The sequence below is a fragment of the Mesitornis unicolor genome, unplaced genomic scaffold, assembly GCF_000695765.1.
Source record: "Mesitornis unicolor isolate BGI_N332 unplaced genomic scaffold, ASM69576v1 scaffold7900, whole genome shotgun sequence".
In the NCBI taxonomy this organism is placed as follows: domain Eukaryota; kingdom Metazoa; phylum Chordata; class Aves; order Mesitornithiformes; family Mesitornithidae; genus Mesitornis; species Mesitornis unicolor.
The window spans coordinates 81,967-95,614 of record NW_010157521.1 but is presented as its reverse complement, the minus strand read 5'-3'; the positions used below and the strand labels follow the sequence as shown (position 1 = coordinate 95,614).

Sequence of the window (13,648 nt, the reverse complement as noted above, 5' to 3'; positions counted from 1 at the left end):
TGTCCATGATACAGTTTGTATAGACGAGATTTAATTAGGACACCCATGTGGGAAAATGGTGCTCTCAGGGACGTTAGTGCTGTAGCAAGAATGTCAGGATGAAATTTTTTTGTGGCTTATAATGAACAAATGAAGGGCAATATGGTACCATCATTTTTGACGGTTAAAAAACATGGGTGGTCAAAATTAAATTATGGTGACTCAAAAAAAGAAATTCTAATGCTCTGTTCTGATTTTATTAGAAGTTTTCCCATGGAATGGAGGGATTTTTAAAGAATTTATTTCCACAAAAATTTTAACTGAGAAATACGCGTCTTGCTCACTTTTGCCATAGGCTATATGCTTCCAGTTTCTGATGGTATGTATTTCATGCATTGTTTCAGGAAATGGTACAGTTGTTGCTCTGCAGCTGGATGTTGCTGAATAACATTTCTATGAGCTTGTTGTTCAATCTGTCTGTCATTCAGAATGGCGAAGAATCCTAATTTTCAGGAAGTTGGCCATCTGCCTACAGGCTACGTCCACTGTAGGTCTTCAGACAGCTTTACTGGTGAGTGGGCCAGTGTGTTTTCTTGAGACTTTTAACTTAAGGATTTAGTTGTATGATATATTAACTGGGTTGCATTGAGTGGATTATTACCTATTTTATATGTGTGCTAATAAGTAATCTGCACTTAGTATATTGGTTTTTGTACCTAGCTATACTTATTCCTGCTCCTCTATTAGAGGAATAAGTCTCTGAGCAGAATGTAAAACCTTAGCGCTATAGCACTTAAGTAATGGGACTGTGTTTGCAGATGAGCAGTGCATAACTTCCCATATGCTGTAAGTCAAAACATTTTTGGTACTAAATTGTTGTTTGGAATGCTGGCATTGAGTGGTGTGGTTATTTACCATTAACCAGAGTTAGCATCTGCTTTTCTTTTAATCCTTTGATGGCAGAAGAGTTGGAGATGAAACTTAACAGTTCTGTAAATTTCATTTACTTGATCTTTCATATTCTAGATGTATAAATTCATACTGCATTGATTATGTTGTTATTGGATACTAAGTACCAGAACTTGAGGTTTTTTTCCATTTCTGTTACAATTTTCACTCATAGTAAGCTTTTTTTCTTGTTAAGAAGTACAAGGAAGCCTCTGCACTAAGGGTTCTGACGGATTCCAGGTATTTACTTGGGTTATACTCGGTGTATGTTGAAATACTTGCTAAAATCTCCTGTTTCCTGAGATGTTAGCTTATTTTACCAGAACTTGTAAGAATGAAATATTTTTTGTATAAAAAGACGTGTATATCCGAAAAGAACCTTAAGATTGGAAACAGTGGTATGTTTGTACGGTAGCCTTACTGTCACACCTACCATGTTCTGTGAGTCTATGGTAATAGCAATAGTAATTAAAGTAATATTTTACTGGAATTTATTTAAAGCATAGCAAAATATCCTATGAAGTAGTGAATTACAAAAAATCGTACTACTCAAATCCCTTCCAATCAACTGAGGAACAAGTCTATTTCTAGATAAAATAATGGTGTAAGAGAATCATATTTAAGAAAATTCCCTTTGTGCAATTCTGACAAAATCTGTGTTATCTTGCTAGGTACAAACTAGATGATGAAGTAATTAAGTGTTGCAGGGGTATGAAAGTATTCGCTCAGTGTTTATAATCCAGACTTACTTCACAACATTTTTAATTCTAGTAGTAGTCTTTTTACTTGCATTTATTTCTGAACTTTCAATAGGGTTATCAGTTATGTAAATTTTTTTCAATCATTTTATATTAAAAAAATCGAAATTATTAATGAACAATTTATTAAATGTATTTTTCTATGCCTGTTAGAAAAACAACTCTTCTTTGTTTCATTGAAACAGCACTGCTTTTCAGAGGACTCTTATGTGATAGACCAAATCTGCGGGGAAGTGACTGAGTGTCTTTATGGCAGCTCTGGTTTGAGAGTTGTTTAGTGAAGATGTTGTTGGAATTTTGCTGCTGTTGCTGCATTTTCTAAGTCACGTTTTTGTATGCCATAACATATTACAAATTACTTGCTAAAAAGATATGTAGCAACTGTGGGAGTTCTGTTGTTGTTTTTCTAGCCATGACACACATAGTGTAATGTTGCATATTGTCTTATGCAATAAACACGGCTGCATTTTTCAGATGCTCACTGTTGAAGATGGCCACTAAGAAACAAATCTTCCAATGTGATCTGAGACAGAATCGATTTGTAGGCCTTCTGACTTAACAGATGTCTTTTGAGATTATTGCAGCTTTGAGGGTGCCTCAGAGTCACTGAAATGACTGATTTTGGGTTTTTTTGTGGCATGAACAAAGCTGCAGCAGCTGACTCCTGAAGCAGTTAATTAGCTCTGAATACCTCCTGGAATAGGTTATGGTACTAGCAAGAGACTTGTAAATTGCTTGGTCTTTTATTCTGAAGTTGGTTAAGTGTTCTTTGACTGCCAGGAAGAGTAAACACCTGCGTTCTCTGCTGTGAGAATTAGAGGTGGGGTGATGTCATTTGGTGACACAAGATGCCAGAGGGATCTTCAGGAAGGGTTTCTTCAAGCTCCTGGCAGCATCTGTCTTTCTTCCTTATAATTAATATTTTGAGTTGCAACGAGAAAAATATAAGTTTAGCTATACAGGGAAGTTGTGAGCTCATAGCTGCTTGCCACAACTGGAGCAGTATATTACTTGTTACTTCCTCAGACAAGGAATGTGCAGATTACTTGAGGGATTGACTGAATTTGTAGCATTAATTAATCCAGTCTGAGAAGATCTGAAGTAATATATTATTTGTTTCTCTATTTTGAAGGCAGATCTGCTTTCACTGGGCTGCTTTATATGGAAAATCCACAATACAAACGAAACTTATATTAGAAATGCATGCTAGTAAACAAATAAATGAGTTTGAGTGCTTTTTCAATGTACTGTGTTGTGGTTTAGACAGTTTTTCTATCACCCAATGACTCCTCCCCACCCAGGGAATAGGATCCAGAAAAAGAAAGGAGACCTGTGGGTTGAAATAGAAACAGATTTAATAAAATAGTAAGAAAAAGAACTCCAGTATTAATAACAATATTAATGTAAAATACACAGAGTTATAGTCAACCAGTATAGTGGGGGAGTAGGCATCAGGGGTAGGTTGGCAGATGGGACCCTCTTGGAATGACAGCCATTGAAGGACTGTCCCCAGCAAACTTCCCAGTTTACAGTGAGTATAGCATTTGTGGTATGGAATAATTTTCGTTGGTCAGCTTGTGGTCAGCTACCCTGGGTTTCTGCCTCCCCTAGCCTCTGCCCATGTTTGTCTCAAGATCTTGATCACGACATACCAGTGCTGGCTGAAAAGTAAAACAAAGTCTCTTACCACTTCGTTCCTATAAAAGGAATTGTAGTCCTTACAGAAATGCAGTTTTCCTGAAAAGGAAACTGATTCTAGAATTATATCCTAGTAAACCAGGGCATAGCACAGAAAGCATGCAAGGCATGTGCATAGTTTCGTAAAGTTGCTAGTTTCCAACAGTTTGTGTCATTCAAGCATTTGAAGGGCTCCTCAGCCAGAGACTTGTCCTGTATTCCCTGTGAGCGACTGTTCTTGTTTGAAACTGACAATTTAGAATAACACACTGTACCAGCAATTAGGAGAGCATTAAACATTGAAACAAATTTGTCTTGCAGTTTATGTACAAGGATTTCTATCTTCTACTTTCATTGCTTGGTGTAGTTCAGGGTCTTGATGTTCATAAGGACTGGCATCATTGACTTATTAGCAAGTGTACCTGGTTCAGACTTTGCCCTCTTTTCCATGCCGATTCTTGTTCAGAGAGAGGTTTATGTACTGCTGAGAGGGAAGTGGGCTTTTGATTTTATTTATTTATTTAACCTGAAATGGAAACAATTTTCCCTTGAACTTTTCACCCTATTGGCACATGACAACATCCATAGCTACTGGAAGCAAAGTTAGTGTGTGGCTGATGGCATTCCCTTATCTTTACCTCTTTCACAGTCTCTCAAGTTTATGCAGACAGGACCTGTTCTTATTTTCCAGACATAAGAGTGGATAAAGGAAACAAAGAAGTAGGATGTAGAAAAAAATTGAATTAGAATTAGATTTTAAAACCAAAATGTGCCTGCATTGGCACATGTATGAAGTATCATAAATGAACTTCCCCAATAATTCAAAATCGGAACTAGCAGAAGAGAGATAGTACAGAGTTGCTTGATGATGTGCATGTAACTCACACGTAGTTGGGTTGTCTGACGATTGCGAATGAAGCTCAACAGCACCAATTGTAGACATATAAGGTGCAGAAGTCTTGAAGGAGTTTCAAGGCTTGAGATTTGCAGCTGAGTAACAAATACATTTTGTTTGCTTCTTTGGTGTAGTAAAAGGATTTCTATTTTGATGGCATTTCAATTTTACTATTGTCTATAAACTCTCAATTATGTTGTGGTAAATACTGTTGCTAGTATAAATAGATGCAACTAGACTGCTGTGAGTTAAGTTAATCTTGCTTGTTACAAAGTAAATGTTACTGCAAGTGTAAGTTGCATAAATGTGGTGAATAGTTGTCTTAGCTAATTGTAAATTAACCAGTACAAATGGAAGAAACTGTCTATCATTATCAAAAAAACCTAAAAATTTCTTTATTCTCATGTCCGGATAAAAGAATGACTGTACAGTATTGTGTGTTTCTGTCCTCCAGTATCTTGGCCAGTATTGCTGGTTCCATGCTGTAACAGCTACATGGGCACGCAGCTGCTAATTCAAGTAGCAGAGACAGCCTGAGGAAAGCTGGGGTTTTGTTCTCATTTCTGCTACTATCTGTATAATCGACTTAGTTTGCTGTATTTTTCTCAAATCTTATTTTCTAAGCTAAACTAGAAAAAGTTACAGAAATAAGGTTCCTTGGGACCCTGTTTCTACAGTATATTGATTTTGGGTTAAGCATTTCCAGGTGTTACAGAAGTGCAAATAATACTTAACCTCATGTGCGTGTGTTTTCTTTTCTTTGTTGAGGTAGAAATGTCTGGAAACAAAAGCATATTTTATCATAATACTTTTAAAATACAGCTTAAGAATGTATTCAGGTCATAAATGTGTCACTTGAAAGATTAATGTATTAGCTCTGGGCAGGGTATGACCTCATAATTTTCCTGCTTCTTGTGGTACACCCATCTTTTTTCAGTGCTAAGTATGTGCCCATTTTGAAAAGTGTTTAGATATTGGAGCATAGAAGGTGCTTCTGGAAATATAGTTGGTTATTATTTGAAACAGCTGACCTCGCTTTTAAATAAAAGTAAGCCAAAGTGTAACAATAGAAGGAGATTTGAGACCTAAATTCTTCTGTGGATGCTCTTGCCACTGAGACTACTGAGAGCCTCTGTTGCTGAAATAAACCAAACCCATCAAAACTACAACATCTTGTAAATTAAGAAGTAGGAAAATAATTCCACAGAATATGACTAATGCATTAATCTACATTGTATATTAGTGGACAGTCTTCTGCTTTTATGACTGAGAAAGTCCTCTTTCAATTCTATTACAAAAATCCATTCTTTTTTTATGTAAGCCAAAATCCCATCTCATTCAAAATAAAACTTTTTAAGATTGAACAGAGCATTTTGTGCCATTCTGAGCCAGTGTTTCTTAAGAAAGCATGAAGAAAACTGAGTGGAAATGATAAGCAAATGGAATTGTATGTTGTAAAGCTTTGCTGTTTGACAGAGTGTCTGTTACTTATTAAAACTTATCCTGATTGATCATTTTCTCCCAGTTCTGGAAAGTTGATTGGAATCCTGCAAAAGCACTGGTTTTTTTACTCATCACTTATTTTAGCAGAGACTTGGGAGTTAAGACTATGCTTAATTGCTCAAATTATTTACTTCTTTATAATTTATGTGCATTTTAATTCAGATAAAATTGTTTTCAGATGGTAACTTCAATTAAAATTGCATAACTTTAATTCCTTTTGTTGGAAGCTTTTTATTTTAAGTAAATGGATTGACAGAACAACAGTGTGATGGAATTCTCTGAAATATTTTCTGTTGGCTAGAATTGCTGATGCAAGCTGCATCAAGCCTTGTAAATAAACTTCAATAGAAAACCCCTTGGTTTAATTTTTCTTATAATATATGTTAATTTTCACTAGTTGCTTTTTTTGTTATTGCACCTTGATCTTTGCCATTTTTTAATATTTGTGCCCTTTGCAATACTGGTTGTTTTCTTTTTTCCTTCAGGCTATCAATATCCCCATCCCTCCAAGATGAGTAACAGCCACCCACTTCGTCCTTACACAGCTGTGGGTGAGATTGACCACGTTCACATTCTGTCAGAGCACATTGGTGCTCTAATGAATGGGGAAGAATACAGTGACGTTACCTTTATTGTAGAAAAGAAACGTTTTCCGGCACACAGAGTGATCCTGGCTGCTAGGTGCCATTATTTCAGGTGAAGTATAGCTTTTTGGCAGGCTCACAGGAAATTTTCATGCAGATAAGATAAACATTGTTTCTCTATGAACTTTTCAGGGTGTAATCATCTGTCCATAGAGTGTGACCTTTTCTGTGTGAATGTCTTCCAGCACATCAAATCATTGTGTCCAAATATAAAAAGATAAATACCATGTCATGGTGTTATTCTTTTGACCTTCATTAAATTGGATTTTGAAGGTAGTTTCACAAATTCAAGGGAAAGATAACTTAAGAACAGAAAAGTTCTGCTGTAAAATTGTTTTGATTTCTCAGAGTATGGATACTGGGCTTCTATGGAATATACTCCATTACCAAATTTAATTTTTAGGTGTTGCAGTTGAGTATTTAAAGACGTCTGGCTGATACAGGTTAGAATATAAATTTTAAAACTAGGAATAATACTAATGCAGCTTTTTTTAAGAGCTGGCCATTTTTCACTCTAAATGTAATTACTAGAACTTCCTGATTATCTTCTTCCAGTTAGTTTTGTCAGAGGCATAAGCTAATAACAGAAGTGTGAATGCAAATTGTGTTCGAACTATCCATTGTATTTTAAAAAATAATTGTGAATACTTTGTTTTTTCTCAAGATTCAGGATTTCATTGGAGTTGCCATAGGTCTGGTTTAGAGTAAGGAAAAGAGGACCAAGAATGCCGATATTTGCTAATCTGCTACTGCTATTACAGTGGCAAACTACTTGTTTCCCTGTCTTTCTGAAAACTTCTCATTTTTTTCTTTCTCACTGATAGCACTTTATTAATGAAAAACCTAAAGGTATGAGAATCATATATCAGTTTCTGCTTTGGAAGGTATTGTTCAAAGTAGAGATGGAGCAATCATGCAGGATAAAAACATGGCACATTAGAGTACTGTTGTGCAGTTGCTTTCAGAGCAAAGCTGCACTTTAAGCGCCAAGTGTAAAGGTTTTTCTGTAGTAGATTCTTAAACCATATCCTCTTTGCATTCCCCTTCCTATAAGTAGTAATTTATTTATTTATCTTTCTACTTTTTGCCTTGTTTTTATCAGAATTTAATTTCTCAAATTTTATCTTCTTCATAGGGCATTATTATATGGTGGAATGAGAGAATCTCAGCCAGAAGCAGAAATTCCTCTTCAGGACACCACTGCAGAAGCATTTACCATGCTGTTGAAATATATTTACACTGGTCGTGCTACACTACGAGATGAGAAAGAGGAGGTTCTCTTAGACTTCCTAAGCCTAGCACATAAATATGGTTTCCCTGAACTGGAGGATTCCACATCTGAGTATCTTTGCACAATACTTAATATACAGAACGTCTGTATGACATTTGATGTTGCCAGTCTTTATACCCTTCGCAAATTAACTTGTATGTGTTGTATGTTCATGGATAGAAATGCCCAGGAGGTGCTCTCCAGTGAAGGTTTCTTGTCACTTTCTAAGGTATATCTTTTATTTGCACTTTTTTTCTCTGGTAGAGTTAATTTTAATCTGTATATAACTTCATGATAAAATACTAATGGGGGCACAAAGTACAAGTCTATATGGTAGTTAACAGGTATCTTTCTCTACTAGTAAAACTGTGACAGTTGGAAAAGTTCTAGCCAAGGTGAACTGAAAATCCTGGTGATCCGTTCTGATTTTTTTAGATATTTAATTTTGACCAGTGTACCTAAAGATATATTAAATCTAATGGAGTATTCTCAAAGGTTGGAGCAAATCTTGATTTGTCTTTTTTCATCTGTTCTTGAAATAGAATGATTTGGTTTCTGAACACTGCCTAGCGGATATAAAGTTTTGAAGAGGGCAGAAGATGCTCCATTCTAATTTCTTGATATAGGCTGTCTTGGGGATGGGCTGAAGCATTCTGGAAGTTGCTCTGATTTATGTCACTGATTGTCGTATTCTGAAATTACATCATATGGTGGTGGTGTAGGGTGGTTTGGGTTCTTTGCGTATTAGTTTTGTTGTTTTTAGATGCATAAATATTAGTGCCCAAGTCAAGCTGCTCTCTGCCACTGAAATTTTCTATGTGCTCTGGAATGGTCTTTGAGCCAGACAAAATAGTGATAGTTTTTTTCAAGTGGAGTTCACATGAAGCAGCAAAGCATGGTTTAATTTTTAAGTGTTTTTAGTGGAAAACTGCGTTGGGTCTATTCCTTGAATAAGTACGTGACGCTCTGCTCCACTGACTAACCTATTAGTTGTGTAGGTACACAACTCTCTTTTGTACTCTGTGCTGCACAGTTGGTTAAATCTGAGCTTTCAGAGTGTATTATCAATAAGGAAATTATCAAACATTATTCATCACGAAGCATATACTTTATGACATCTTTGGCATAGCCAGTCCTGATATGAATGAGAGATTTGTCCTTTCTTAAGCAAACTCCTAATGGTTCTGCAAAGTGAGAATCGGAAAGCTGTTAATTTCTTTTTGTTCTCATTTTTGCAGTCAGTGGGTTTTCTGCAAGAATAAGAGACACTGAAGTTTTTACCTGCTGATTCTAAGTGGTACCAAAAGAGAGAAAGGAGGGAAAAAACCAACCCAAACAGTTAGAAATGGTTTAAAAATGTGATTTCAAGCCACACTTTATTTTTCTCATCAATGTTCTTATACCAGCCGAAGTTTATAGTAATGCTTTGAGCTCCATTACCAAATCCCCATATCGCTTCTTATATACCAAAGTAAATTTGAATTAATAACTGGAATTACACTGATCTGAATAGTTTTCCATATTTCAATTCTGACATTTTTCTTGTTGGGTTTGTAATATTTCCTGTTATTTGCATGATGGATTCTATTATTCTTGCTTTAGGTAACTAAAGTAAGCTACAGTTTCCAGGTAGTCACTCCTTTGGAGATTACTTTTAATAAATACAAGTTAAAATACCCATTAATTATTGCCTTATTTTAATTTTGTTTTTTTACCTTTTAAAAAAATAAATTTAATTTTACTTTGGTTTATTTGAGGTTTGTTTGGTTGTTTGCTTTTTTTTTTCCAGGCTGCTCTTTTAAGTATTGTACTGAGGGACTCGTTTGCTGCTCCTGAGAAGGACATTTTCCAAGCTTTGATGAATTGGTGTAAACATAACCCCAAGGAAAACCATGCTGAAATCATGCAAGCAGTACGTCTGCCGCTAATGAGTCTAACAGAACTACTAAATGTTGTAAGACCTTCTGGATTGTTGTCACCTGATGCCATCCTGGATGCCATTAAGATTCGTTCCGAGAGTCGGGACATGGACCTCAACTATAGGGGCATGTTAAGTAAGCATCAAGGTTTTTGTTTGTTTGTCATTTAGTGACTGTAGTTTTGTGGAGCATATAGTTAATCTATTAATTGAATTTTTATCTAGTACGTGTTTTAAAAGTTTTACATAATGAAATATCTTGTTACGTACTGGGCTTGCTATTGCTATTCCTCAAATAATATTAGTCAACATATTTTTTTACTTTGTATCTAAGATACTACTCAAACATGAATGTTGTAATAAGAGTGTTTTTTCCTAGAAGAAGGGCTATTTTAATAGAAAATCTTTTGCAGAACCATTAAAATAAATGTATTGGCTGTGGGATTTGTGATGTATCAGTGGTTTTATGTGGTGGTGACTTGTTTTCTGCTTCATGAAGATTTTCATTCTGTCTCTGCTACTTTTGATTTTTCTTACTCTTTACGTGGTCACCCAAATAATATAAAAAAGTCTTCCAAAACTGTGTTAATGAAAGCCTAAAGAGTGTGAGAAGCCTTTGTTTGACTTTTGTCTGTGTTCTCTGTTAAATCAACGAGAATTCAAACAGTGAGATTTGGAAAGATATTGTTAGTTTGCTATCTAATCTATGGTTTATAGAGAGAATTTGCCCTACAGGAAAGAATAAAGCTAAATGTTCTTTGAGAGATTGCACTGTAGTCTGTCAGTCATGAATGATGAGCCCTGAAAATGATCACTGCTTTCTCAGAACTGCATCTCCTGTTCATACTCTCTTAGAAGTTACTGATATTAATATTTAAACATACGAGTTAACATTAGGATATTGTGAAAGTCTTATCATGCAAGACATTCTGTTGACAGTGCAATAGATAAATTTGTAGAATTTAAATTGTGTTTTGTGACTTCTGTGTGTCGTAATAACATACAAATCTCAAAATTTCTAATTGTCTAAATTGTCAAAATCACAGATTTTTAGAGAATCTAATTTCTGTGATGTTTTAGTACTAGTTCAGGCTCTTGGGACTTTCTCTGTTTGTGGACACATTGACCGCCACTTGCAGTTTCATAGTTGTGCTTTTGGTATTTTTATATAGTAGTACTACAATACAATTAAGATTTTATCAATTCAAATTCTGTTCTTTAGATGTTAAACTTAACATCCTGCTAAAATTCATTCTTCTCTTGCCAACCTGCCTGAAGAGTTCAGGGGCCACTTTTCATCATTTAGCTTTCAGATCATGATTTCTAGAGTCTCTCCTCTAACAAGACTGTTACAGATGGTTTTTTTTTAACAGAGTGGTTCATCAGTGTATTGTTTTGTAGTTAGAGTTAGAGATCATTAGCCCTGGTTGGATAGGAAGTTGGATCTTCCTTGATGGAAGATCTGTTCCTAGGATGTAACAGGTTTAGTACTGTGAAATGGTGGCACAAAAAACGCTTTACCGTGTTGGTTGAGAGCCCAAGTAATCAGAAGTTTTCCCATTTTACTCAGGTTCTTTCAGCTTTGCAGAGTAGTGGAAGCTTGTATACTTACCAAAATAGCTTGTGTAGCTATACTGCTGTATATACCACTGCAAATTGATGATGCATCCAAATCTTGAAAATTTTATGTGATTTTTAGTTTTCTTCCGCTTCAAAACCCCAAACATTTTTTTTTTAATTGGAACAAAAAATATGAAAGAAAAGGAAAAAAATATTATTAGAGGTATGGGTAGAGGTTCATCACAAAGAGAGACTCAGTAGACCTAAACTAGAACAAGGAGAAAAGTGATGATTGTATGAGGAGGGTGCGATAGAATTCTGTAAACTCATGAAGATGACTGAGAACGTAGATACTACATACTAGTAAATGATCACAACTCATTGCTGTAAAAGATCTACAGGACATAAAATGAAATTGAAGAAGCAAAATTTCTAAAATGCCTCTCTTTTCTGTACTTTTTTTGCCCTTGAGCATATGTTTGTGACCAGGAAAGGATACCAGCAGTAAGTCTTTGTTCTGACCTAATTCAGTTGATGTTCAGAACATCTAATTTGCAGTACGAGAGTGTAAAAATTAAACCATTATTTCCTTTTCTTCTTAGTACCAGGGGAAAATATTGCAACAATGAAGTATGGAGCACAGGTTGTAAAAGGAGAGCTGAAGTCTGCTTTATTAGATGGGGATACTCAGAACTATGACTTGGATCACGGCTTCTCTCGACACCCGATCGATGATGACTGCCGTTCTGGAATTGAAATTAAACTAGGCCAGCCGTCAATAATCAACCACATACGAATACTCCTGTGGGACAGAGATAGTCGGTAGGTGCCAATGAAAAGACAAAAAGGAAAGGTACGTTTTGTACTCATGGTAATACATCAGTGCAAAATATTAATTAAATATTTTGCAGAAACAACATGATACAGTGTTGGAGAAGACAGTAACAAGTGTCATTTGAAAAAACCCTGGTTTTTTAAATGCAGTTTTTGTTGCACCAGACCATATTTTGTGATATTAAACTACTTCATATTTTAATATATTCTTTGTCTTTGTTAAATAGTTTATATTACTAATGAAAATTTTCATAATTTAAATTGTTTTGTTTTCTATTTGTCACTTAGTTTTTAGTTGCTTTTATTTCAGTTTGATAAAACAATGTTCTGAAACCATATTTTTTTAGATATTTACATTGCAAACGTTGAAGGAATGTTTGTTCAGGTTTTTTTCAATATATCAAAATTGGTAAGAAGTAACGCAGAGTTCATACTTCACCAGTCTCACCGTGAAGTGGCTTCTAATACCTACTGTAGTTAGTCAGTAACTCACATTCTAAATAACCTTTACTGTCGTGGGTGTCTTAGCCAGTTTATGCTCACCTACTTTAGATTGTTATGGAATTCATGAAAGATCAAATTACACATATCTGAACAACTGAGTGACTGCTTAAGTAGAAAAATTGCAAATTTCTTTTTATCTGAGAAATTGAATATATTAATTTTATCACTTGCCTTTACAAAGATTTTAGAATTTAGTAGACAACTCATACAGGTATTAATAAGCAATTTTCTTTTAAAAACAATATAACAAGTTACTTACACTTTTAACGCATTATTACCTTTCTGATAAAAGATTAATTTTATATTACTTCCAGACTAACAGTTTAGAATTGCAAACCAGTTGCATTTTGTTTTCTTAACTAAGCCGTGTGATTTTAGAAGAGAGTGTACTAATATTTAATTGATTTTTTTTGTAAATGAAATTACTTTTTAAAATATGCATTACAGTTATTAATAATTCAAAACAAACTGAATTTTTAGGTATTTAATTGTTTTAACTAAGTTCTTTTTATTCAGTTTATCTGAAATTTATGCTTCTCTATTCCTTTTGGAAGAATTGAAAAGTAAAATTTTGAAGGTACAAGGAGCTACTTCATACAATTTTATACTACTTGTCCTGTAAGATCAACCAAATTTATAAATGAATTACCAACCAGCTGTATAAAATTTGTAGAAGAATTAGAGACATACTGATAATGAGTTCTCTAGCGATTTATAGAGAGCTTGTAGCTGGTAAAATACCCCTCATCTGCAAGGCATAAATCGGCAGCTGTTGAAACTCAGGGAAAAAACCCTTCTCCGTGGGACAGCTTATTAAAAAATTATCTGTTGCTTTGTGTCCTGTGCCCTTCCTCTGAAATCTGTAGAACAAACCATTGTTGGTGGCACAAGATGGCCCTCTACTCCAGAGTTTTTTGTCTTTATAACATACTGAGGGTACAATCGTTTAGGATCTAGTTTCTGTGTCACGCTGACTTTTTTTTGTTTTCTGTGGAAAGTTAGCTATTGGACTTTCTTCTGCTTTTTATCAGGTATAGTACCTGAATTGTCAGGGTTTTTTTCCCCCCATTAGCTCAACTGTCTAAGATAAATGGAAAAGGAAGCATTTTTTCACTTGTGGGCTCCTCCGTTTAAAATGCTGACATACTGGAGTTGAGT

General features: G+C 35.0%; 1 protein-coding gene across 1 annotated transcript in view; it reads left to right on the top strand.

Annotated features, from left to right (window-relative positions):
• The first annotated feature begins 374 nt into the window (after positions 1 to 374).
• BTBD9 (BTB (POZ) domain containing 9) overlaps positions 375 to 13,648 on the top strand; it is a 92,859-nt gene continuing 79,585 nt past the window's right edge. Inside the window, exons 1-5 of the mRNA XM_010180333.1 lie at positions 375 to 550; positions 6,246 to 6,456; positions 7,540 to 7,903; positions 9,464 to 9,728; positions 11,755 to 11,974. Of these exons, the coding sequence (XP_010178635.1) occupies positions 469 to 550; positions 6,246 to 6,456; positions 7,540 to 7,903; positions 9,464 to 9,728; positions 11,755 to 11,974 (1,142 nt within the window). The 5' untranslated portion in view covers positions 375 to 468. The remainder of the gene's footprint in view (positions 551 to 6,245; positions 6,457 to 7,539; positions 7,904 to 9,463; positions 9,729 to 11,754; positions 11,975 to 13,648) is intronic.